A 25315-nucleotide genomic window follows, 5' to 3' on the forward strand; every position below is an offset into this window, starting at 1 on the left:
GCTTTCCCGAGACAGGCCTCATCCCGCCTAATTCACCAGAGACTCGCGGATAGAGGTAGTCCTCGCCTTAGAACCGTTCATTTAGTGACCGTTCTGTAAAAAGTGTAACTGTACAACTGTTTGCACTGTAAAAAATTGACTTATGAGTTTTTTTCACACTTCCCACCATTACAGTATCCTCATGGTCACGTGAGCAAAATATGGTTGCAGTGCCCTCAGATCATGTGATCAGTTTTTGCCATCTTCTGATAAAGTCAATGGGGAAGGCCAGCTTTTCTTACCTAGGTTACTAACTTAACTACTGCAACGATTCACTTAGCAACAGCAAGAAATGGGCCAAAACTCACTTTAAAATGTTCTGCTTAGCAACATAAATTTTGATCCCAGTTATGGTTGTAAGTCGAGGACTACCTGTATATTTTCAAAAGCCAAAGGGAATTATTCCCAGTTACTGGTTGGGTTTTCATCTCATGCCCAGCCATGGTTAGCTTGTTTGGTTTATTTCTAATTAAAACAGTTTGCTGAGCTTGCACAAATTCTTAAGTTATGGTTTAAATAGTTGGGGTCAAACTTTGCAAACCAAATGATGATGAAGCTGAATCTCTATTGATAGTATTGTTGCTTTTAATATTGTATACAGCCATAAAAACATACATGTATTTTGATTTGTATGCCACCCAGAATTATATGCCCAGCATTTTAGATAATAGTTTTTTTGAATGTTAAATATATTGTTGGGTGAATCATTTTCACTGAGCCCTAGAAAGGCATTAGGGGGAAAATCACTTCTGAAAATACAGCCTAGAAAACTGCAGGGACTTTATGTAGTTGCCAGGAGTCAAAACTGCCTGAAGGCAAAATAAATCAATGTTATACTGTAAGTGTAAAGGAGTTTAAAGATGCCATTGGGGAAGGTATGAAAGAACTGCTAAGAGACTTGCAGAAAAAATTATACACAATCCAGAGATTGAACCAATTTTGAGAAAAAAACTTGTTTAGCACTGTATAAGATGGACAGATAAAAACTTGCCAGGTTTTCAGTTAGTTACTTATCCTACAACAATAAAGTACATAGCGTTCTTGGAATTCCTGCAGTCTTTCCTGACTTGGCCTATTTTGAAGCGCTGACATCAGTCTTGAAAGCCTGAACAATGGTGAACAAAATCAAGGGATGCTTGCATCACTTTCTCCAGTAAAGGAGAATGTTAAAATTCCTTTATGGTAAAGTAGAGGTATATGAATGAAGAAACAAAAAAGATTTGTATTATATTATGCTGTATCATTTAGCAAGATATATATAATGCCTCTCCCCAATTTGTTATCCTCCAGATGTATTAAAGGGTGTTCCCATGATACCACACCATGGACACCTGGCTTATAACATTTGAAGATAGATGATTCCTAACAGCATCATGTTGGGGCAGGCACGTGTACAATTTTAGCAGTGAGAAAAGAATCCTTGTAAATGTTTGGATTCAGTTTAAAGATAGTTAAAGGGAAAGTTTTCCTTGATGGCAAAACTGTATAAGCATTAAATAGAAGCATGATTTCTGGCATTCAAAAATATACAGTGCATAGTCAAAACGTAATTAACAAGTGTGATGGTTAAATTGCAGGGCTGCAACCAGTAAGACCCAGGTTTTCTTTATCATTAGAAAGTGGATCATATAATGATTTAGGGATAAGCATAAACTTTCAGCCCAATTTATCTCACATAATTGTGAAGATTAAATTTGAGAACTCCATGTGTACTGCCTTGAGCTGCCATCAGAAAGGTTGGTAGTTGAAATAAATCCATATGTGCTCTCAGAAATGAGTTAAAGTGTTGTGGAGTTTTGTATCTTCAGATCAGGATAAATGGCTTGTAGTTGTGGTTTTATCCTCTAATGAAAGGATGTAACAAAACAGAACTATATTTTTAGTCAAGTCTCAGTTTGGTGAGGCGTACAACTAATTTCAGATAAGTGTAGCTTTTATGAGATTAGTGAGCAAAGCATAATATTACCAATTTCTTGAAAGTCTAACATATTTAATAAGTCAGTGTTAGTGAGAGGAAATAGAAGCAAACTGGAAGTTCATTTGTGATACACAACACCAACAGACTACACTATTTCTACCCAGCTTATATTCCATATATTTCCTGAAATGCCGCACCCAGAGTTCTTCACCAGTAGTTGGCGGTTGCTGGGCTGTGTAGTTCAACTATCTGTAGACTCAACAGATTCTCCACGCAGTATAACAACCCCTTCCAGACTGTTGTCCTTCAGACAACATATCTCATGACCTCCACCCAACAATGATTTTTTTTTAGCGTGAATGATGGTACTCGTAATGCAACACATCTGCAGGGCCATTCTACGTTAATCGTGCACATTTAATGCCGCTCGCGCGGCATCCACCCAAAGCAGCGTGAGTTACACGCCTAGCGATTACCTATCACACCGATTGGGTTTACTGTATTCCAGGGTTCTGGAGAAGTGGATGCGGATCGCTTGATACACCCTTAAGGCACGCGTCTTAGCGTTAGGCGGCGTCCGCCATTTTGGTTGCCCTAGTAACCGGGCCTAGCAACGCTGCCCGCCGGGTGCCTCAGAAATCAAACAGGCGTTTCTTCCTTACCTTTCGCGGCGGCCCGGTGTCCGTCCCCGCCGGTATGGAATAGCAGTCCTTCAAGCAAAGGAAACCCTTATATAATAGTCCTTGTGTTTTGTTTTTTTTTATGGGAAGCGAGCCTCCTTCCGTTTCCCTCGCGTTACCCCTTCATCTCGGGTCCTCTTGATCTTGGCCATTCCATTTTCACGTTGTTCTCTAAAACAATGTTCTTAAACTCTTCTGTTTTTTCTGGGACGGGGGAGAAGGGCGGACGCTTTGGTTAAAAAGCGGCTCTCGGCTTTTCCGCAGCGTTTGCAGGACTTGTCTCCGTTCTCCTAGGCGGAGCTCCAGTCCAGAGTCGCGACTCTCATGCCTCTCGATGGGGACGGCGATGGCGACAAGAGGAAGATTTTCATTTCGGCCACTGCGGGCAACTACTTTGGGCTGCCGTCGTATGGGAGCCTGGCAGCCCTCTCTGCCAGTCCGGAACTGGCCAACTTTTTGGATGATGGCAACGAATTTCTTCTCTGTGTGCAGCACTCAGAAGACCAGATTGTTGTCTCAAATAAGGTACTGTGACGTGCTTTTTAATTATATTGTTATCAGTGTTAGATATTTATCCCACCTTTTATTTATTAATATGTCTCCCTCTGTGTGTATAAATGCAGAGATATTGATATAAATACAAAAAGGCTAGTTAGAGCATTAGCCTTCGACTCTTCCCTATAAAGAAGTGTGGGTGTGAGAGTTGGACACTAAGGATGGCTGATTGAAGAACTGATGCTTTTGAACTGTGGTGATGGTGTAAATTACTATGTATATTATGGACAGCCAAAGTAACCTACAGAGAGTTGTATAAATCCAGACACATCACTAGAAGCTAAAATCATAAAACTATGTCTGATTTCCTTGGCTATGTCATGCTGCAAATTCATTGGAGAAATCATTGATGCTAGAAATGGTTAGTGGAAGAAGACAAAGGGGCAAGCAAAGAACACATTGGCTTGATAACATCAAATCTGATACAAAGTTGAACACCCAACAATTGAAAGAAGCTGTGCTTGAGGGTAGCATGGAAAGCGCTTGCCTATAAAGTCACCAAGAGTCAGATAAGACTAAATGATTAAAAACAAACAAATATGGAGAATGGAGGAAGGAGTATGTATATGCAGTGCTCTTTTGGTAAAAAAAAAAAAAAAAAAAAAAGTGCCAGAACTCACACACGTCATATACAACCCGCCTTGCCTACCCTACAAGGTTCCATCCAAAAAAGGTGCCGGAACTCCGTTCTATGACAAAAAAAGCCCCTGTGTATATGTATGTATAAATATACGTATGTCTGTGGGTGTACACACACACACACACACACCACACACACACACAGAGTATGGAGGAAATACAGATAGTCCTCGACTTAACAACCACAATTGAGCTCAAACTTTCTATTTCCAAATGATACATTTGTTATGTGAGTTTTGCCCCATTTTACTATCTTTCTTGCTACAGCTATTAAGTGAATCACTGCAGTTATTAAGTTAGTAACATGGCTGTTAAGTGAATCTGGCTTCCCCATTGACTTTGATTATTTTTTGCATCCTTCTGATAAGCAATCACATAACCCCGGGACACTGCTACTGCACACTCCACTGCAACACGTGTCTGAATTTTAATCATATGACCACGGAATGTGACAATGGTTGTAAGTGTGAAAAACAGTAATAAGTTACTTTTTTCAGTGCCGTTGTAACTTTGAATGGTGACTAAATGAATTGTAAGTTGAGGATTACTTGTATTACTTTTTGTGTAGATTAATGTTGTGCCCTTATATATAGCATATATATGTATACCTATATCAAAATATCCTATTGATATAGTGAGTGCATCATAGAGTTATTTATTAGTCTGTAATATAAGTCATACTTTTGATGCAGGTAATCTAAGATACAATTAAAATACTGTATTGTAAGGTAGAAAAAATTCATGAATAGTTGCTTCCAGGTAGTGTTTATAATGGTCTAGATCGGGGTGTCAAACTGGTGGCCCGTGGGCCGGATGCATCACGGCAAAACCGTGCCCACCCCATTGCCGGCAATGGGAAAAAAGTCGTGATACGTTGCGACACGTCATGTGACGTTGCGAGTTTGACACCCGTGGTCTAGATGGACTGATGCTCTGATTCACTAAACTGGTTTATACTTTGTACTGTTGAATAAACCAGAGAGGTTGGATTCATGCAGAATGGTAAGCTAGAACCAGCCATGTCTTCATTTAGAACAGTTGTAAGCCTGCTGTTTGTAAGGCAGCTTTATAACTGTATTCTTAAGGTATCAACCCACAGAACATTTAATGCTTCTCTACAAGCCTTTTTACATGTAGGTCATTTATTTCTTAATATGATTTTTAAATGTAATATTATAAACAATCCTTTCATTAAAGAGAGGGAGGAAACATATATTGCTTTCTCTATGTGTTGCACCATTTATCTTACCAAAGTACATATTTCTGTATCTGTGCTTCTTGGTTTAGATTAAAAAGTCACATTCTACTCTAGTATTTTTAAAGTAAATCCTGTTTTCCTTATTTGCTTTCCTTTGTATATAATATTGCCAATATTAAAATGTAGCTCATTTTTTTGTTTTTCCTCTCTGAGATAGGAAAGTTTAATATTTGTAGAGTGTGCCCTATACTTTTAATAATTTACAAATATTGTCACAGTGCTGAATTAGTTTTCTGCTTAATAGTTCCCATTAATTTCTATGGTTCACATTTATGCAGGTTGAAGCTAGCAATTCTGAAGACAAAATGCTGGTATTCTTCAAGCTGCGACCAGATGTTATTACAGAAGATAATCTTCACACCAATATTCTTGTATCATCTATGTTAGATTCTCCAGTTAATATGCTTTATCAAGCAGTGCGACAGGTATTTGCACCGGTACTACTGAAAGTGAGTATGCAGAATCCAGGTTGTTTCAATAAATCACAGGATTTTTCTCATACATTGAAAACGTACCATTTTCTTATAGTTCTTTTATCATAGACTTTACTTCATTGCTTTGACATAATGCTAGTTTTAATTTATAGAAAGTAGCTTTCTCTTGTCATTACTATTCAGAATTATTTGTTAACAGTTAATTACATACAAGTCTGGTACGGCTACAGTTATATTCCTTATAATTAATGTAACTTAATTCACTGTTAAGAATAATGTCAGCTATGTTTCAGCACTAAGAAAACAACCAAAGAATGAGATAATAATGTATGCACAATTAAATAGAGAAAATTGTTATGATAGTGAAGTTATGTAGTTTTGATAGAAAAGCTATGTAATCTAAAATCTTTATTTTAGGATGAAAAATGGAGTAAAGACTTTGATCCTAAACTGCAAACTCTTTTGAGGGAGTTAGAAGCTGGCTTAAGTTCTGTTCTAAGGAAAACAGACACTGCTTATACAGGAGCAAAATATCGGGAAGATGATGTTCAAGGTATATAATGCTTTATATTTATAAACTGTGAAATTTAAATTAAATATAGTGAGAAACAGTTTGTCTTTTATAGTCCAGTGAGTAGGCATAGAAAGTGTATAATAAAAAAATGTTCTATTTATTTCAATAGTATTTCAGATAAGAACATTAGAATGATGATAATCAGAATCATAGATAGACTACTGTTTTTGTAATATGGCATAATATATTTATGTGGAGTAAATTACTAAAATATATACTGTAGTGTTAAAGATCTTCTACTTGATTGCTATACAATCAATTGGATATTTGTTTTTTTACAGCTATACTTTGCCCAAATGATGAATTTCAATTCTGGACAGAGCGTGCTCAACATGGAAGTAAATCATGCAGCAAAGACAGAGCGTCTCATTTTAAAGAGCTGTTTGAAGCCATTGCATATGTGTGTAACATTTATTTATTTGTTAAATTTATTTGCCACCTATCTTGCTGTTACTCTACTCTAGGTGGCTTAAAACAATGAAAATGGAGAAATGAAAAGAAGTGTAAACATAACAGTAGCAAAGTAATGGAATAATAAGCAATGAAAAAACATTGAGAATACAGTGATGTGGGCGGGTAGGGAAGCAGGGAGTGAGGGAGGAGGTGGGGTTTGCTATCAATCTAGTAGGTATCTCTAGTGTGGTAGTCCCCCATTGGGTCCCCAGACCAAGCGGCAGATCCAGATCTTACAGAAGGATAGGAGGGTGGAGGCAGATCTCACCTCGGAGAGTAAGTACTATGGAAGAGAAGACTCTTCTGGATCCCGGTAGTTGGAGTTCTTTGACCGATGGAACCTACAGTAGACCCTCTGCCAGCACGAGTGGGGCAGGCTTGTTCTAGTGGGACAAGATGGTTCATCAAGTGGGCTGGACCTATGCCATTAAGGGATTTAAAGGTCATAACCAGCATATTGAACTGTACCTGGAAGCAGGATGGTAGCCAATATAGTTTGTGGAGCAGAAGTGAATATGGGCCATTCTAGGGCCTCCTCCCCCAAAAAAGTTTATTATCAAACAAATAATCGCCAAATAAAAAATTAAATAATGATCAAATGAATAAAAACAATAAATAATTAAAAATTATCAAACAAAGCTGAATGCTTAATTCACAAATCTCCCCAACTTTCTATATACATGGACAGCCTCTCAGAATTTTTTACCACAGCCATACTGCCGTGCAGAAATCTGAAGGGCTTTTGTATCAGGGAAGCTACATTATGATATCAAAACAATATACTGCTGCATTGCTTCTGTTTTTATGCTCACTGTAAATCATAAAGCAGTCTAGTTTTATTATATGTGGTGGATTCATGGAATCACTTATAATAGAACGGAGTTGTGTACAGATGAACCTTCATATACAAGTATTGGTTTTCATTAAATTGTAATCTTTGCTTGAAAATATATCTTCATGAATTTCTATAGGAAATTAGCATTTTACATAATAGATAATGACATTTGAAGAAATGTTTCAATAATGATTTTATCATAGAAATCAGGAGGTTTTCTGCTATCTGAACTTTCGATTCTTGTCCTTATTAGGATATTGATAAATAATGGCAACATTTGTCATACTTAGCTCCCAGTTAGATTAACAATAATGTATACTTCCTGAGATCAGCATAAATCAGATGTGTGTGACCACTATGGCATAAAGGTCTCACTAACCTTTTTATGACATAGCAGACACTGAAAATGGGCAGGCAGAGCTCAAACATTGTTTTGTTGTTTTAATTAAGAAATTTCCTCCTCATCCCCCACCCCTAGCTGTCCTGTTCTTCTTTATCAAAAGGGCACAGGGCACAGACTCTTTTTCCCAGTGTCATAGCACGCTTTTCATCCAGCATCCTTATTTCTTTTGGAATTGTTTGTACCTGACAGGAACGGGACAAGGAAGCAACTGCACTTTTACCCATTAGGTGAGGTGAAGGGCAAGTTTGTCACAAGGTAGTTTGAGACACTGAGGCAGATGGGAAGGACTGTAGGGAATTGGGAGAAGTCATGCTGAGCAGTTGGAGGTAGGTATTTGGAGATATGGATGGCAGGCAGTATGTACTGTACAACATTTTCATAGAAATATTTCTGAATAATTGCAGCCCTAATATGTCTGTTGGAAATTATATATTGAAATTATGTATCATGCTTCTAGGATTATTACAATTTGGACAGCTTATCTTTATTTGAGGTTGTGGATTTAGTGGAGACTACACGGGACATTGTTGATGATGTCTGGAGGCAATCTGATCATGAGCCTTTTCCACAGTCACGCATGAAGAACCTTTTGGATGTCATAGGTAAAATTCTGGACAAAAAGCCCTCCTGAACAGTTGGCTAACTTGTCTTTTTTGTATGTACTCCCTCATTATTTTCATAGTGCTTGAGTATGATGACTGCCTGACAAGGGAAAGTTATATGGAATACGTTATTTGAATTTTTATTGTTGTTTAACTTCCATACAGTCTTCTGCCAGCCAAGATGAAGCATCTCTTTTGAGCGTTGAGGTCCTTAGATCGGTTTTTGGCATTTGATATTTTGAACCATCAAATATTATTATGCTATCTAATTTCTCTTGGTGCAAATGATACCATATTCCTGGGTTTTACATCACAAACCTTTTCTGTTGAGAAGAATGGTTTTGTCTCCTAACGTTTTTCTTCATCAGTGTCATTCCTGAGTTCAAATGGCAAGGCTTTTGATTAACTTTACAAGCACTTCCTTTGGGTCCTTCCCTTTTTTCCTTCCCTAAGTTATTTATCATACATATGCTGAAAACTCTGGGTAGATTCCTCTGCCTCTCTTCTGAATGGCATAATGTGGTCATCCATTTCTCAGTCCCATCTCAAACTGAAGAAGCCTGGGATGCATCTTCACCCACTTGTTTTTAAGGCTGGCAGCTATGGGCTTCGTTGATGGAAAGAAGCTTAGGAATTCAAATCAATGATGGATTTTCTTTAAAAAAGGTTTATAGACTTTGTCAGTTTTTTATCACCAAATGGCCAAACGGCTGGTTCATTCTTTAATTTGTCCTGTGTCTGGATATAGCAACAACCTGATGGCCTTGTTACTTAATGTCTGTCTACGCTCTGTGATCTGAGTGCAGAACAGTCCTGTTTGTACTGTTGTACACTTCTCCCGAACAACCCCTATTTCTTTCTATTATGAATCCTATTTTGGCTGAGTGTTCATAAAAATTACCAATAGAAGTTACTATGCTGACTCATTGGATCTTATATATAGACATATCCATTTATTTGAAAAAAATTGTTTGTAGCTTGTGCCTGACCTTGTCCTTTAGCCATGGTACTTCCAATTCTAACAAACCACATCACCATTGAGAAGTTTCCTCATTTAGACCCAGTCCTATGGAAGCAAACTATGAGGATTAATTTTCTTTATTTGTTTGTATGACTTTTAGCTGGCTCTCTTGGAAGATTTGTTCAGAAGAAGTTAGGTACTTTAAACCTATGGGAGGATTCGTTTCACACTGTAAAAGAAAATCTGAAGGCTGGCATTATTATTTGTGAACAGTGGGTTGCAGCTTGTGACCATCTTACAGGGCAGTTGTGGCAGCGTTATACCCCACATATATGGCGAGGAGAGAAATATATTCCTGAAACACTAGGAAAACTTGGCAAACGCCTTGAAGAGGTATCTGTCTGTTTTGTTTTGCTCTTTTAGGGATGTGAGGGAAAGAGTTATTATCTGAAGGCTTTTGAATATGATGTTTTATAATGGAAGGGCTGTAGTACTTGCTTTTTAGATACCAAGCTATAAAATTCAGGTTCTTGCACCTTTAGATAAAAGACTCTCTTGATAATAGCTAAAAGAAAAGTAAATGATATGGCTCTTTGATTGATTTTCTTGTATGTTTTCAAAACAAACTGGGGACATGATGTTGATACTCTTTTAAACTTCTTTTCCTGGCTTATAAATTCCCAACATTGCTTCTTGTCCCCAAATTTTGGGTATGGTGATTTTATTTCCCATTGTGCAGCTTGAGATTATAAAAAAGGATATGTATGCTTGTCAGAATGAAGAGGAAAAAAAATATCAGAGAAAAAGAAACACAGTGTTTATTTCAGTCCTACCATCATGTTACTTAGAAAAAAAGGTTGCCCATTTCTGATAGAATGAATTCTGAAGCTATGGATAAAAGAACAATATTGGATGAAATGCATAAATAGTTTAACACGGTATAAGGCAGCTTCATGTATTTGCAGATGAATAAAATAATTTTGGATAGTGTCAAACTTTTAGGAAATGTCTAGAGTAAAATATCTCCTCCTTTGCAAATCAGAAATGTGCTATCACTATATAGTATCTCTGAAAAAATAATCCAAGGTAATCTAAGGCAAAGTCTTCTGACAATGAGAATGACAGCATCTACATTATGTCCAGGAACCTGTTTAGCAGAAATCTTACTGGAGTTAGTAGAAATATAATTATTAATGTAATATGAATTTGGAAGACCTGTTTTTACAATATCATAACAGGAAGTTCAAATACATTAAACTCCAGTGTTCCTGCCATCCTCAATATTATATTAATATATGTGGTTATTTTCAATGGAGTAATATTGTATGATAGTATCATATAATATAGAAATTTAACATCGCACTCATAATTTATACTATATTCTATCCTTCATTTGTCAAAAGCACTTAGATATAATTTTAACACAGTTTGCTATTTAGAGGATTTCTAGCTTTTGTTATGGTTAACTGAAAATCTATGGGTCAAGTTATTATATTCCTTTCATTTTAGGTACTAAGTATTCGATCACTTCATGAGAAACTTACATATTTTTTGCCAACTGGTGAGCAGCAAGCATTGCATCTTGCCCAAGTGTTTGAACCTTTTGCTGGATTGAATCCTGTGCACTACAATCCCTACACTGAGGTAAAATATTTTATATGTAAGTTAAACTTAAGTTAGATGATGTTTATCTCAATCCACCACAATAAAAAATAGTCTGTTCTCCTCTTCTAGCCTTTATGGAAAGCAGCGGTACGTCAGTATGAAAGAATTATTGCTCCAGCAGAACAAAAAATAGCAAGCAAGTTGAAAAGCTTCATTTCAGAAATCCAGGATAGTCCACAACAGGTATTTAAAAAAAAATTATTTGATCACAAATCCTAATGTCGAGAACTTGCTTATTAAAAACATGATGTACATCTAACTTGTATATTGAATAGTTTTGAGTTTCATTTTCCTGCAAGAGAGAGGTTGAACTATGTCTTAAAATGATTAACCCACATACCTTATGCTTCTTCGTTGTGCCTCATTCAAAACTGGGAGTCTTTGTTCAGTACTTTTCTCTTTTTTTTTGACATGTGGGTAATGAATGACATCAGAGGGAGGGAGGGAGGAAGGAAGGAAAATAATCTAGCACTCTTGATGCGGCCCAGACTATTGTTAGGCATGAAAGAATTTCAGAAATGATCACAATTTTTAATGCATCTGGTCAGAGCAGTTCTTTTTTAATGTAATAAATGATAGAAATATAGAAAATATAGAAAACTTTGAATCATGTGCAGTCATTCTGGTATTATTTTCAGGCCTGTCTACACAGCTTCATGTTTTGCTGTGTTTTTGGAACAAAATAAATTCTTGTAAAATGTGGGAGCAATATCAACAAAAATATAAGACATCAGCACATGTGTAAACTTTATTACTATGTTTTAGTTTTCATTATTTCAGTCCCTGATTGTAATTATTACTTATTTTGTATCAGTTTTCTTGTTGTGGTCTTTTGAACAATGATCACTTAGTGATGGAAATTGTGGTCCCAATTAAGGTCATTAAGCACTAACTGTAGATTAATATTACAAACATAGTCCACAGTAGTAGTAGTCGTAGTCGTAGTCATAGTCGTAGTAGTAGTAGTAGTAATAATAATAATAATAATAATAATAATAATAATAATAATAATAATAATAATAATAAAGTTGGAAGGGACCTTGGAGATCATCGAGTCTTGTAATCTGTTACATTTTATGTATTTGTATATGTTTTATATTTTTAGCTTCTTCAGGCTTTTCAGAAATACAAGGAATTAGTACGACGTCCAAGCATTAGCAAAGAATTGCTTTTAGAAAGAGAAACTTTGCTGGCAAAACTTCAAGGTGCAGTTAAAGGTATGCAAATCTATCTATCTATCTATCTATCTATCTATCTATCTATCTATCTATCTATCTATCTATCTATCTATCTATCTATCTATCTATCTATCTATCTATCTATCTATCCATCCATCCATCCATCCATCCATCCATCCATCCATCCATCCATCCATCCATCCATCCATCCATCCATCCATCCATCCATCCATCCATCATTCCACACGTGTATATATGAAAAATATGACTGCTTTCATAATCTCTTGTTTTTTTTGAAAATATGTAATTATTTGATAATTATGGTATACAGCTAGTCCTCAACCTATGACCACAATTGAGCCCAAAATTTATATTGTTGAGACATTTGTTAAGTGAAGTTTACTCCATTTTATGACCTTTCTTGCCACAGTTGTTAAGTGAATCACTGTAGTTCAGAGGTGTCAAATTGCCGGCTGCGGGCCAGTTGCATCATAAGGAGGCCACACCCACCCCAGCTCCGGCAATGCAAAAAAAGTTGCGATACGTCATGACGTGGCGAGTTTGACATCCATGCTGTAGTTGACAAGTTAGTAACCCGGTTGTTAAGTGAATTTGGTTAAATCTGGTTTCCCCATTGACTTTGCTTGTCAGAAAGTCTCAAAAGATGATCACATGACCCTGGGACACAGCAACGGTAATAAATATGAATTTGTTGCCATGCATCTGAATTTTGACCACATGATCATGGGATGCTGTAAAGGTAACTGTGAAAAAGGTTAAAAGTCCCTGTTTTCAGTGCCATTGTAACTTTGAACGGTCTCTAAATGAACTATTGTAAGTTGAGGATTATCTATATATCTTGTATGTAATTTACTATAAAAGGTATTATGACTTGTCATATGTTTAGTTTGGTTATTCATTACACTCAGTTTGTAGGGATGAATCTGATTACAGAGTGGTCTAAATTCTTGCTAAAAATTCAGTTTTTTTAAAACAAAGTGTCCTACCCAATAAAGAATTGTAATACTAGTACTTCTACTGTAGGACTTAGGCTACATATTAGGAAACAAATTTCAGTATTTAGTGCTATTTGCAGAACTCACTAATATTTTCCTTAATGCTGTTATACAGATTATCAGGCAGATTTTGAGACACGTTGCCATGGCACTCCAGGCGATGCATCAGGGCCACTTGCGGGCAAAAACCTCTCTGAGGTTGTGAATAATATTGTCTGGGTGCGCCAGCTAGAATTGAAGGTATCTATTTAAACCTATAATTTGATGTTATATGTTAACATATAAGAAATAATGTGATGTATTTTAGATTTAAATAGGGATAACTTTTCAAATTACTTCCAGGGATTGTAGCTGATTATATATCTGATCCCCAATATGATCTTTAAATAAACCCTATAAAAGTTATGGAGTGAAATGTGAAGATTGGTTCTGATTCAGTGGAAACCATTTCATCATCATCAGCTACTTCTATATGTGTTATTCTGATGTATCTGTGACCAAGTGAGGCTGTTCAATAGTATCTTAAGGTGTCTACGCCTTATTGGTAATATTGTTTTATGGGATCTTCTTGAAGCCCTGTATTCTGTCTTGTTTCTGTTTCTGCTGGAACTAGTTGCCTGCTAATTTTCTAGAGAATTGCTGATAAGATGATGCTAATTAGAAGCAGGAAACCTTCAGTTGCTATCAAATGAATCTTAATAGGCTTAGTGTGTGCTTGGAGGAATGAGCTTGCATATTGCCTTCATAGCTACTATGCAACTTTGGTTTAAAGTGTTTACAATAATTACTGTAATAAATACCTTCCAAATTACATTTTGCCCTTTGAAAATAGTGTATAGGTATAGTATAATAGAGATTATCAAAGATTTCTATGGACCACTCTGCATCCAATGGTTATAGAGTACAGGAGAACTGAATGGGTTAACATTAGACAAAATTTTGTGTTTGATCTCTAAAGCCTGGTCTGTATGCTGTGCATGGACAACTCCTGGGTTCCTATTGATTACAATTATTCAATAATATTTAGTTGCTATTGCAACTGAATTGTTTGATGTTTGTTAAGCAACCCGTCCTGTAGTTGTATAATCTCCATAGTGTAAAATGCTGAGATTTTAAACATCTTGTATATTTTAAGTATTAGCTTTGAATATTTTAGTAGCATAAAGCATACCAAGTACAATTAAGCTTTTCAATTATTTCAATATCTAAGGTGGATGATGCCATTAAGATTGCAGAAGCTCTTCTTTCAGACCTATCTGGATTTCAAAATTTCCGGCAAATTGCAGATGACCTTCTAGAACAGTTAAAAATGTACGAACAAGAACAATTTGATGATTGGTCCAGGGACATTCAAACGGGTCTCTCAAATCCAAAGTCTGGTCTTTGGTAAGTATAAAATATTTGATTTTGTACGAACAATCTTAAAATTAACTGCACATAAAATCTACAAGTCCAGGAGTGAACTGATGTGAAGAAACCTTCAGCACATTCAGGGGATGGTCCAGCAGGTTTCCACAAGCCATTTCTTGGACTGGAAAGATTTGGAGTTCTTAACATGAAGATGAAGTGTGAAATGGACCAAATCATGTAAGAACACCACAAACTGCTTCTGATTCTGAGGATTAACTTCTGCAAAACTGCTGGATCACACATAAAGCAATCAAACTGCTGCAGTCCAAAAGAGAAATTCTATTTCTATTTCTATTTCTATTCTATTCTATTCTATTCTATTCTATTCTATTCTATTCTATTCTATTCTATAGACTCGCAGTTTACAACATCTGATCTTTGGCATAATCCTGTTTAAAATCTACTTTTGCAAATTAATAGCTAGTCTCTAGAACATAGAAGACTGTAGGTACTGTACGGAATAAAAAGATAATATTTTCTAATATGACTAATACTACAATTTTATTTTAGTATACAGGCCAATAGTCCTGTCATGGAACTTAATCATTCTGATGGAGCCTTAAAAATACATTATTCAGATCGCTTGGTAACTCTCCTTAGAGAAGTACGTCAGCTCTCTGCACTTGGGTTTCTCATTCCTGCCAAAATACAACAGGCTTCAAGCACTGCTGAAAAATTTTGCAAACAAGCAGTGATTCTCAAACAGGTATGATAACTTATTAAATGTTATGAAATTCATGTATTGATTCTTAGATATAATTTCAAGGTAGTCACTGCATGAGATGGGAGGCTGTGTAACAGACATAATATATATAATAGAAAGAGAAATAGGTAGATAGATAAATAAATGGTAATTTATTTACTGAACTACTACTGCTATAGTTTATTACATATGTGAGCACTGCTAAAGAATGAATTCTACCTGATCTCCAAAAATGTAAAATTCATGTAGAATTCTAACTGATTTTGATGTTAAATTGAAAGGGTACGGTTGAATTTGTAGTAAAATTTGCACTAAACACTGAGCTTTATTGTATCTTTGCCAGTTTATTCATTCAGCAAGGCATTAGAAGAAATGTATAACACCAGGCAATTGTTAAGCATTTGTTTAAATTGCTTTTCATTTGTCAAAGTTTTAATTCACAGTTTAGAATGTTTTCATATATGGCAAAAAAACCCCCTCCACTATGTCTGTATATCATTACTTTCACAGTATGATTTTTTCCCCCATTTAGTGTAAAGCAACCAACAGATGGGATTGTTAATATGGCTATATAGAGGACAAAAACACCTTTGAATTGTTTAGTCCAAAAAAGTGATTGGAATTGAAAACCAGTAGGATTAAGTAGAGTCTTCTACAGTTGAAAGTTAAAACTGTACATTAAATGGAAAGCTAAAAAATGAATAAAAATAATTTAAAAAATGAATTATTTTAAATATGAATTTAAATATGAATTTAAATGTTGTGGATATATATTTTTTAATAGGTGGCACACTTTTATAACAGTATTGATCAACAAATGATTCCCAGTCAGAAGCCAATGATGTTGCAGTCGGCTTTAGCATTTGAACAGATAATTAAAGTAATTGCATGTTTATTACTTTCACTTTATTGCTGTTCTGTCTTTTAAAAGCTTGAAGTTTTTCTACTTGTATGTATTTCCTGATTGAGCATGGGATTTGATTCTGGATTCTTGAGAGCTGATGTTTTGAATGAATTTTGGGGGAATTTTGGGATGCAGTGTTTGCAATAATCATGCTTAAGAGATACGGTAGAAGTATACATACCTGTTTTTCTCCAAAATGCTTGTCTATGGATGATTTCTATTTTGTTCCAGAGTCAGGACTAAAATCAGATGAAAATGCTGAACTCCTGTCATTTAATCTCATTTGTTTGTTGTTTTGGAATCAAGCACCACTTAAGTTGATTCTGGTGCAGCTATACAGGAACAGCGATAGGATTTTTTTGAATATTTATTGCTATAATGCTTATTTCCCTGAGGGATATAATAGTATTGAGTCAGATTGACCTGTATAGAATTAGTATATGTTATAAATTTCTGTAGTAGAATAAATACATTGTAAACTGTCAAAAAAAGAAAAAAGAAAATTATATTCATTTGCAGTTGAATATATACTTTATCTGGTCTTTTCCCTTTACTTGTCTTTTCCTTTCTTTCAAGCTCTGTAAAGATGCTCAGAGAGAACATATTCATTTTATGAATATCATTAGAATCCAATTGTTTATTTACCTAAAGTATTTCTTTGGCAGCACTCAAAAGCAGAAGGACAAATAACATGGGACAATCCTAAAGAACTAGACATGTATATCAAGAAACTCCAAAGTGCAGCAGAACAGCTTGCCACAGAAAATAGAAAGTTAAGAAAATGGCATATGAGTTTTGTAGAAAAGGTATGTTTGATCGCCTCAACCTATTTCCTTATTTTTTTACTTTTTATTTCAGTAATAAAGTGCTGCATGCCTGTAATTCTTCTTGATAGGTTGTTGGCCTGATGAACATTGATCTGCTTCGTCAACAGCAGCGTTGGAAAGATGGTTTACAAGAACTTCGGGGAGGATTCTCCAGCCTTGAATCACAGGCATAAATTTATTGCTATTTAAATATTAAGTGAAATAGGATGGGGATGTGTATGTGTGTGTGTATCTATGTGTGTATCTATCTCCATCTCCATCTCCATCTATCTATCTATCTATCTATCTATCTATCTATCTATCTATCTATCTATCTATCTATCTATCTATCTATCTATCTATCTATCTATCTATCTATCTATCTATCTCTAGATATAGATACACATGTACACATACAGTACATACATATAGCTAATCTTACAAAACACTTGTGGCAAAATACTTATTACAGAATCATCAGTTTGTCAAGTAACTGTATAATTCACTGATTTGACTGATATTTCTTCTAATTTTTCATGGCAGAATAGTTGGCAAAGTAAAGGATAAAATAGAAGCATATGTTATAATTTTTCAGGCTTTCGTGGAAACAACTTTTAATCACTTATAATACATTTCTGTATTTTCCTATCTAGCAGTGTTCTGTAATAGAATAAATGTAGCTGCATAGCTACATAATAACATGTACATAATAACATGTACATTTAAATCAAATAAATAATCCAGAAAAAAGTTTTGAAGGAATGGTATTCACGAAGCATGTCAGTCTTGCCAGTTAGTCCAGACAAGAAACACACTGTGATGAACTGATTCTACTTTACTGTAGGTTATAGTAAGGGAATCTTGCAAGTCTTGAAAGTATATTTCTGCCTCCCATTTCTTTTATAGTCCCCCAAACTAGGGAGGGTTCCTTCTGAGATCTTCCTGCTGCCGGCTAAGCAGCCTCTTACCTGAGTATTGTCCTGACTGTAACTCTTCCCCCTGTCTTCCACAGTCACTCCTATATACCATTACAATAACCCCTAAGAACTTCAACATTGGGAAAAGTCTACATTCACACTGGAATGCTTTGTTGACTATTACTTAAGGCAGGCATGTCAAACTCGCGATGTCACGTGACGTCTCGTGATGTCACATGACGTCTCGTGACTTTTTCCCCATTGCCGGCAATGGGGTGGGCGCGTTTTTGGTGTGACGCATCCGGCCCGCAGGCCAGCAGTTTGACATAGCTGACTTAAGGCATGAAAATCTATTTTGTTACTCCAAGAAATTGCATTGAGTTGATTTAGTTGAAAATTATTGATCTGATTTTTTGTTTAATTAGTTGTTTGCCATGTTTTGAGATATTACATAGATACAGTTTTCTGAGTTGCCTAAATACAGTTTTCTTGAAAGAAGTTTGTATATAGCAGCGGTCCCCAACCTTTTGGGCACCAGGGACTGGTTCTGTAGAGAGAGGTTTTTCCGTGGACTGGAGGGGGTGTGGTTTCACATGCTGCATGCATCCCATGGAAGAGGCTTCACTTTGTGGGTCCCGGTTTCATGGACTGGGGGTTGGGAACCCCTGCTATATATTCTCCCTATACATTTTTCCATAATTAATTGCAAAATTTTAACCTGAATATCACCAAATTATAGGGTTTCCTTTCAAATGACATGAAAGCATGGCGACTTCATTGGAACCACCAACTGTACAAAGCTTTGGAGCATCAGTATCAGATGGGCTTGGAAGCACTCAATGAAAATCTGCCAGAAATAAACATTGATCTAACTTACAAGTAAGATGTTCTTGATGTTGGTAAGACAGTGAAAAATGCATGTATTTTTCTTACTTTAAATGTTGTTCATGTTATAAAATAACATTTTTAAAATATTTTTCAGACAAGGAAGACTGCAATTCAAACCCCCCTTTGAAGAAGTACGAGCAAGGTATTACAGAGAGATGAAGAGATTCATTTCTATCCCTAATCAATTTAAGGGAGTAAGTGAGACAGATGAAGAGGGCATCTTTTCTGTCATGACTGAAAGAAATGCAAGTGGATTTCTGACCACATTTAGTAAAGCCGAAGATTTGTTCCGCAGACTGGCAGAAGTTCTAGATCAATTTAAGGTTTGTAAATACTTGCTTTTGCTCAAACACTTTTTAGGACGGATGATTTTGAAGTTCTTCGGTATTCACTATTATAATCACTTTGTTTATATCAAGCACTGGCAGTCTTTCCATACTGCACAGGCCAGTCATTTCCTATGTCATAACCTGGTGAAATACACAGCGTAAGATGTCAAAGACAGACATTAATCTGGAATATTTATAGCACAGTTCAAATTGTCTATATCACTAATGTAATATTTTACCATGTAATCAGATGTATGCATCCTGTAGTTGCAGAATACTTGGTGCAATGCTTCAGAGTGAATTTAGAAGAGCTGTTTTTGGAATGCATGGGAATGTGAACCCAGCACCTGGGTTGTTAACTCATTAAAGGAATGATTTCTATGATTGTGTGACTGCTACAGTTCATCAACCAAGTGCTGCATTCATGCTTTCACAGGCTGAGAAGTAGTTTTTTTGAACCAGCATATATCCCTAATAATTCTTGTTCTAATTGTGGCATTTTTGAGATATAGACTGCACTCAAATATTAAAGAAACATTTGATAATATTGTTTTGTGAGTATACTTAGGTATATCTATAAATCAGTACAGTACCAACAATATTTTGGTCAAACAGTGCAAGGGTGGAGGTCTTCAGCTATTGGTTAGAATTCTACTAAATATTTATAGTGACTTTGTACATAGATGCATGTGGACTGGAATTTTATCAAGCGTATATTCTGGACTGGTTTGCCTGAACTGCAGCTGAGGGAGAATAACAAACTATGGGAAGCATAGAATTCAAGGAAAGATCAACTACAAAAGAAACAGTTGGGAAAATCCCAGAGAGATATGTGCATGCAGACTACAGACATCCTGTTTGATGTTATTAATTTCAAAAATGGTTTGAAAGCATCCAGAATAGGCTACCGTACTGCATATACTGTAGGTTACAGCATCCATGAAATATATATAAATGGGCTCTAAGAACAAAGTGTCTAATTTCTCTCTGTGCTACATCAGAGCCTATCTATATTTGAAGGAATAACATCCATAGTGAACCCTCCATGTTTTCAAAAGGATTTCATGTGCCCTGAATTGAACCAAATACTGTAGACAAGGTATACTTGCTAGAGAACCCAAAGAATCCTATTGGATGTACACTGTATTTATCATGAGATGTGATGCTGACTATCAGCTCAGCTGGCTTCAGTAAAGGGTTGGACTAATTCCTGGAAGTTATAGGAATCAGTGGCTATTAGTCTTAAATGCCCCCGAAGGCCATCTGCTAATCTTCTTTCTGCAGTTGGTTGGCCAGTGTGAAAACAGATTACTGGATTATATGGGCCATGGGTCTGATCCACCAGGGCACTGCTTAACTAATTCATGGAAGAATAAATTGTAAGGGAGGTCTCTTGTCCTTGGTATTTTATAGCCTTTCTCAAAACTATGATACATCCTACATGATGTGGGAAAAAACCAGACAGATGAAGTAATATTTGAATTTTTAAAAAAAATACACAAGAGACTTTCTGAAACCTGCAGATCCCTTTTATATTATGATAAATGGCTTCATGAATTAGACTCCTGTGTTTCATAGACTCTCCTATTCCAACATTACCTCCTAATTACAGATAGTTCTTGTTTAACATACACTTGTTCAATAACCATTTGAAGTTACAACAGTGCTCAATGAGGGGTATTTAGGATGGGTCCTTATAGTTGCAACTGCCGCAGCATCCTCACAGTCATGTTAATGCGAGTTGGGTGCTTGATGGCTGATTCATAACCATAACGCCACAATATCCCCAGTTTTCACTTCTGCTTCTGACAAGCAAAGTTAATGGGGGAAGCTAGCAGGAGGAGGTGATTGTGTAGTTAAGCGAGACTGTGATCATGCAGGATTCATCTAACAGTGGCAGCTGGGACTACCAGTCTTATTGTTGTAGGTTTGTGTGGTTATGTGATGTCACACCTTATGACCCTGTCACGTAGCAATGGAGTGGGAATTGAAGGGTACCTGAAGTAGGGAATGGTATAAGCAGTGGTGAACAGCTGCATGCCTAAATGTTCAAACCAAAAGTATTGAATTAAAGTGGGAAAGAATCAACTTACTGAAATGCATTTGAGGTAGTTTTCTTTTTCTGTTTGGATATCTAAATGCTCAGGATTTATATAGGCACATACTGAGATAAGTAACATACTTTTTAAATAAAAATATGAATTCCTTCCTCCATGTTGTAGGAATGGGTGATAATTGGACAAGTTGATATGGAAGCTTTGGTGGAGAATCATCTTTCCAAAGAACAGGATTGGGAGAAAAATTTCAAAACCCTAAAAGTGAAAGGAAAAGAAGTGGAACGTCTTCCAAGGTACCATATAATAGAAGACTTACAATCATAAGTCTTTTGGGATAGCTGTTTTGTTTTTAATACGGTACTTAGTCCTGAGTTTGAAAAACTGTTGTAAAGAGAAAATCTCAGCCACTGGGTTCCATCGGTTTCTTTTCTAATTTCCTTCAAAATTGCTTTGACCAAGACTGCTACTATCCCATTATCATGGATTCTAAAGATTATTTCCTTCCTCCCTAATCCAATAAATCTCAAGATAATTCTATCAAGAACAGACAAGATAGCTTAATGTGATTGCTTGAATTCAGGATGATACTATAGTTAAGAACAGCTTGTTTTACTAGGTATGTGCATTATAACAGTAATCATGGAGCTCTATAACTAGATTTACACAGATACATAAAGGCAGAAATAACTGGGTAATAAATTCAGTGGGAATCGAACCCTCTACCTCTCTTAAGAGGCTTGCTTGGAGAATATGTTGTAGATAGACTGGCTCTTTTAAAACTGAGTACATTTTAAGGCCCAACATAGACAATTCAAGAACTTTAGTTACCCTGCAAAAGTGTAGCAGTTTCCTGTCCCCTCTTGATTCTACTTAATTGCTGTTGAACTTTCCCTCTTGCTGATCCCAACCTCTGTACATTATTTCTTAGGTTGCTTTCCTTTATTTTTCCTAGCCATTTCTTCCAGGATTGGTCTCTTGAGATTAAACGTGTCTGCACTAAGCTGACAAGTCTACTCCTTGCTCTGCAGTCTGCATGCTTTCCTTGCCCCTAGGTACACGTTTTCGCAACCATGACACATTGTATATTTTTTTCTCTCAATGTTTAATCCAAATGTGATTTCTCTTCCCTTTGTAAAAGTCCCAAATTCAATTTCCCCGCAGAGTCCATTCTATTTATTTAGAAGCCCCATATCTTATTTTTTGATCCAATTACCCTATTTCTCCCTATTTACTTCTAGGTAGGAGTAGTTATGTATATAAAGGTGGGATAGAAAGTAGTAGTTATGTATATAAAGGTGGGATAGAAATCTAATACAGATAGTCCTCGATTTACGAATGTAATGGAGCCTGCCCATTCCATTCGTAACTCAAGGATTCATATAAAGGATCTTGTACCTTGAACGCGATTTACTCCCAGCTTTCGCCCATGCATTTGCTGGGAGCCCACAATTACTCCCCCACATCCTGCTGCACCAGGTCACTTACCTTGTGAAGATCTGTCCCCTCTCCAGCCTCTCTGTTTCTTTTTCTGCTTCCGGCAAGAGCAGAAGGATGCCTCCAGGTCCAGAATGGACATCCGGAAGCCTCCCTGGCCTGTGTTCTGGGCCTCAGAGGCCTCTTCCAGGCCTCTGAGGTCCAGAATGGAGGCCGAGGGAGGCTTTTGTGTGCCTCCAGAGGTCTGTTCTCCCCTGGCTTCCATTCCGTTCTCTGTTGCAGAGAACAGAGGTCTAAACTACTATGAGATCACGTGAGATCAGTAGTGTGAGATCTCGCACCACTGATCTTGCATGATCTTGCGTTACTTTAGGCCTCCATTTTCTGCAAATGCACTGAACGAAGCAGTGAAACAGCCAAGAAAGCAAAGAAACTCTCAATCTTCACAAGATGAGTATCCACAGGAGGGGGGAGGGAGGGAATAGCCAGGGTGAATTTTGGAGTGCCACTATGGTCATTCATAAGGGTAAATGACTGCCGTGGTGTGGCAACATTTGTAATTTTGGGACTTTTCCGTAAACACTAGGGCAGGGGTGTCAAACTGCCGGCCTGCAGGCCGGTTTCATCATACTGGAGCCGCGCCCACCCATTGCCGACAATGGCGTGACGTCGCGAATTTGACATGCCTGCACTAGGGGGTGCTTATCGCATAACTTTGAACATTCGCTAAGGGAACGATTGTAACTTGAGAATTATCTGTAATAATAATAACGTTTAATGGAATTTTGAAGGTTTTGTTTCCAAATTAATTTCCTTTTTTCTTTTCTCTCAAAATGTTCAGTATTTACAAACTCCTTCCTTATTTTTATCTGGAAAAAGCTTGTGCCTTTGGTTAAGCTGAAATGACCTTGGGCTGTTGTTAATTTCATATCAATCACTGCACACACTCTGGAAAGAATTTACGATAAATATATAAATCTTAAAATAGTTCTACAAATGAGAGTGAAGGAAAAGATTATGAAAGACCATCTTTTCCAATAATTGTATTTTTGAAGATATAGAATTTAGGGAACATTGGCAGGTGTGATATTCGCAAGAATCTTGTATATATCCTCAGTCTTTATTCATTAAAAAATATTTATTTGAAACCTAGCAGCTAGGCGGAGCATTTTTATGCTGTGTTAATTGGTAGCAGATTACATAGATATGTTCATTAATGTGGAAGTCTAAAATGACTCATGAAAATAAGAGTTACTAAAATATGGACAGATCTATAAGCAAATTAAAAATCTTCTAAGTTACCCTTATTTTGCAGAAAGCCTTTGGATTACACAGAGATAGGTGCTTTAAAAAAATAATAAAGTGCAGTTCCCAGTGCTGCATTTGTAAATCAGCCAGCTACTCAGGAGAAAAAAAAAAGATAAACTACCGTAGGTATGGAGAATTAGTGGTGTTCCTGACTCCAAAGGATGGGACTCTTATTACATTTCATATCTGAAAATGGGAATATGTTATTGGTTACTTATAAAATCAAATTATCAAACCAGCATTTGAATATGAAGGACTTTTTACACAAGCTATGGCAAAACAGTTGTTGCTTTCATGTGTTGTGCTGGAGACGAAGGAAGGTACTTTGTATTAGCCTGAGGCTTGTTTTGGGGAAACTTACATTTGCTAATTATAATAGTTAAGATTTGGTGTTATTTCTGAACCACGGCAATGAATGGCAGTATACTTATTATGATTATGATCAGTACATATATAAGGCATTTTATTAAATGGCTCAAATTAAAAAAAATTCTTCTTGGAAGATGAATAGAAATAGAGAATATGAATCAGACTTCTAAATATTTTGAATACAAAAGTGAAACACACACACACACACACACACACACACAAATGTATTATTTATTAAATGCATATGCTGCCCATCTCACCAAGAGGCAACATTATGCACAATAATAAGTGAGATGATGATGAATAACACTTATTAGAATTTGGGGTTTATTTTAAATGTCATATAATAACATGAAATTTAATTAATTTGTTCTAATCCTTGAAGCATTGTGAAAGTAGATTGCATCATAGTGAACTGTAATCCTGTGAAGTCTGTCATCGATGATCTTATCCAGAAGTTGTATGATGCTCTAGTGATGTCTTTGAGAAAATCTATACAAGGTAAATGCTCAGAACAAAAACTATTTAGGAGATAGCTGTTAATTTATTCCGGCTTTTTCTTTAAAGAACATTTATTATTTTGCCTAGAGCATTATTTTAATTACTTGAAAACGACACTTAAATATTGTATATTTATATAAGTTATCTAAATTTTTAGTGTATTTTATCTCTCCTTATCTTTTTATAGTTTTGAACAATGACATCGTCCTCATCGAAGATTAGCATTAGAACGAAAAATAGATTTTTCGGTAAGAATTTAAACGTCGAGGTTTTAATGATAATTAAAGTTACACTGATTTATAAGGTTTTTTTTAATTCACCAAATAAATTCTCTTAGCTTTTACTGTTGTTAGTTTTAGTGAAAGCTGGTCTTTTTGTGTAGTTGTTACCCTAAATGAATACTTGTTAAGCCTGTAGCAAGGAATCCTGGGGAAGCAAGAAAAATGCCATCTTTTCCAATAATTTTCACCTTGTTCTGA

The 25315-nt window shown here is 36.1% G+C and overlaps 1 protein-coding gene across 1 annotated transcript in view; it reads left to right on the forward strand.

The window, feature by feature from the left end:
* The first annotated feature begins 2732 nt into the window (after window positions 1-2732).
* DYNC2H1 (dynein cytoplasmic 2 heavy chain 1) overlaps window positions 2733-25315 on the forward strand; it is a 152773-nt gene continuing 130190 nt past the window's right edge. The window contains exons 1-19 of the mRNA XM_015814719.1: window positions 2733-3162; window positions 5368-5538; window positions 5941-6076; window positions 6379-6497; window positions 8246-8390; window positions 9512-9744; window positions 10861-10995; window positions 11086-11199; window positions 12122-12233; window positions 13326-13450; window positions 14421-14596; window positions 15131-15326; window positions 16108-16203; window positions 16893-17033; window positions 17123-17221; window positions 18690-18829; window positions 18933-19161; window positions 21390-21517; window positions 24721-24836. Of these exons, the coding sequence (XP_015670205.1) occupies window positions 2962-3162; window positions 5368-5538; window positions 5941-6076; window positions 6379-6497; window positions 8246-8390; window positions 9512-9744; window positions 10861-10995; window positions 11086-11199; window positions 12122-12233; window positions 13326-13450; window positions 14421-14596; window positions 15131-15326; window positions 16108-16203; window positions 16893-17033; window positions 17123-17221; window positions 18690-18829; window positions 18933-19161; window positions 21390-21517; window positions 24721-24836 (2812 nt within the window). The 5' untranslated portion in view covers window positions 2733-2961. The remainder of the gene's footprint in view (window positions 3163-5367; window positions 5539-5940; window positions 6077-6378; window positions 6498-8245; window positions 8391-9511; window positions 9745-10860; window positions 10996-11085; window positions 11200-12121; window positions 12234-13325; window positions 13451-14420; window positions 14597-15130; window positions 15327-16107; window positions 16204-16892; window positions 17034-17122; window positions 17222-18689; window positions 18830-18932; window positions 19162-21389; window positions 21518-24720; window positions 24837-25315) is intronic.

Source organism: Protobothrops mucrosquamatus, unplaced genomic scaffold, assembly GCF_001527695.2.
Source record: "Protobothrops mucrosquamatus isolate PMUCROS unplaced genomic scaffold, P.Mucros_1.0 scaffold277, whole genome shotgun sequence".
NCBI lineage: Eukaryota > Metazoa > Chordata > Lepidosauria > Squamata > Viperidae > Protobothrops > Protobothrops mucrosquamatus.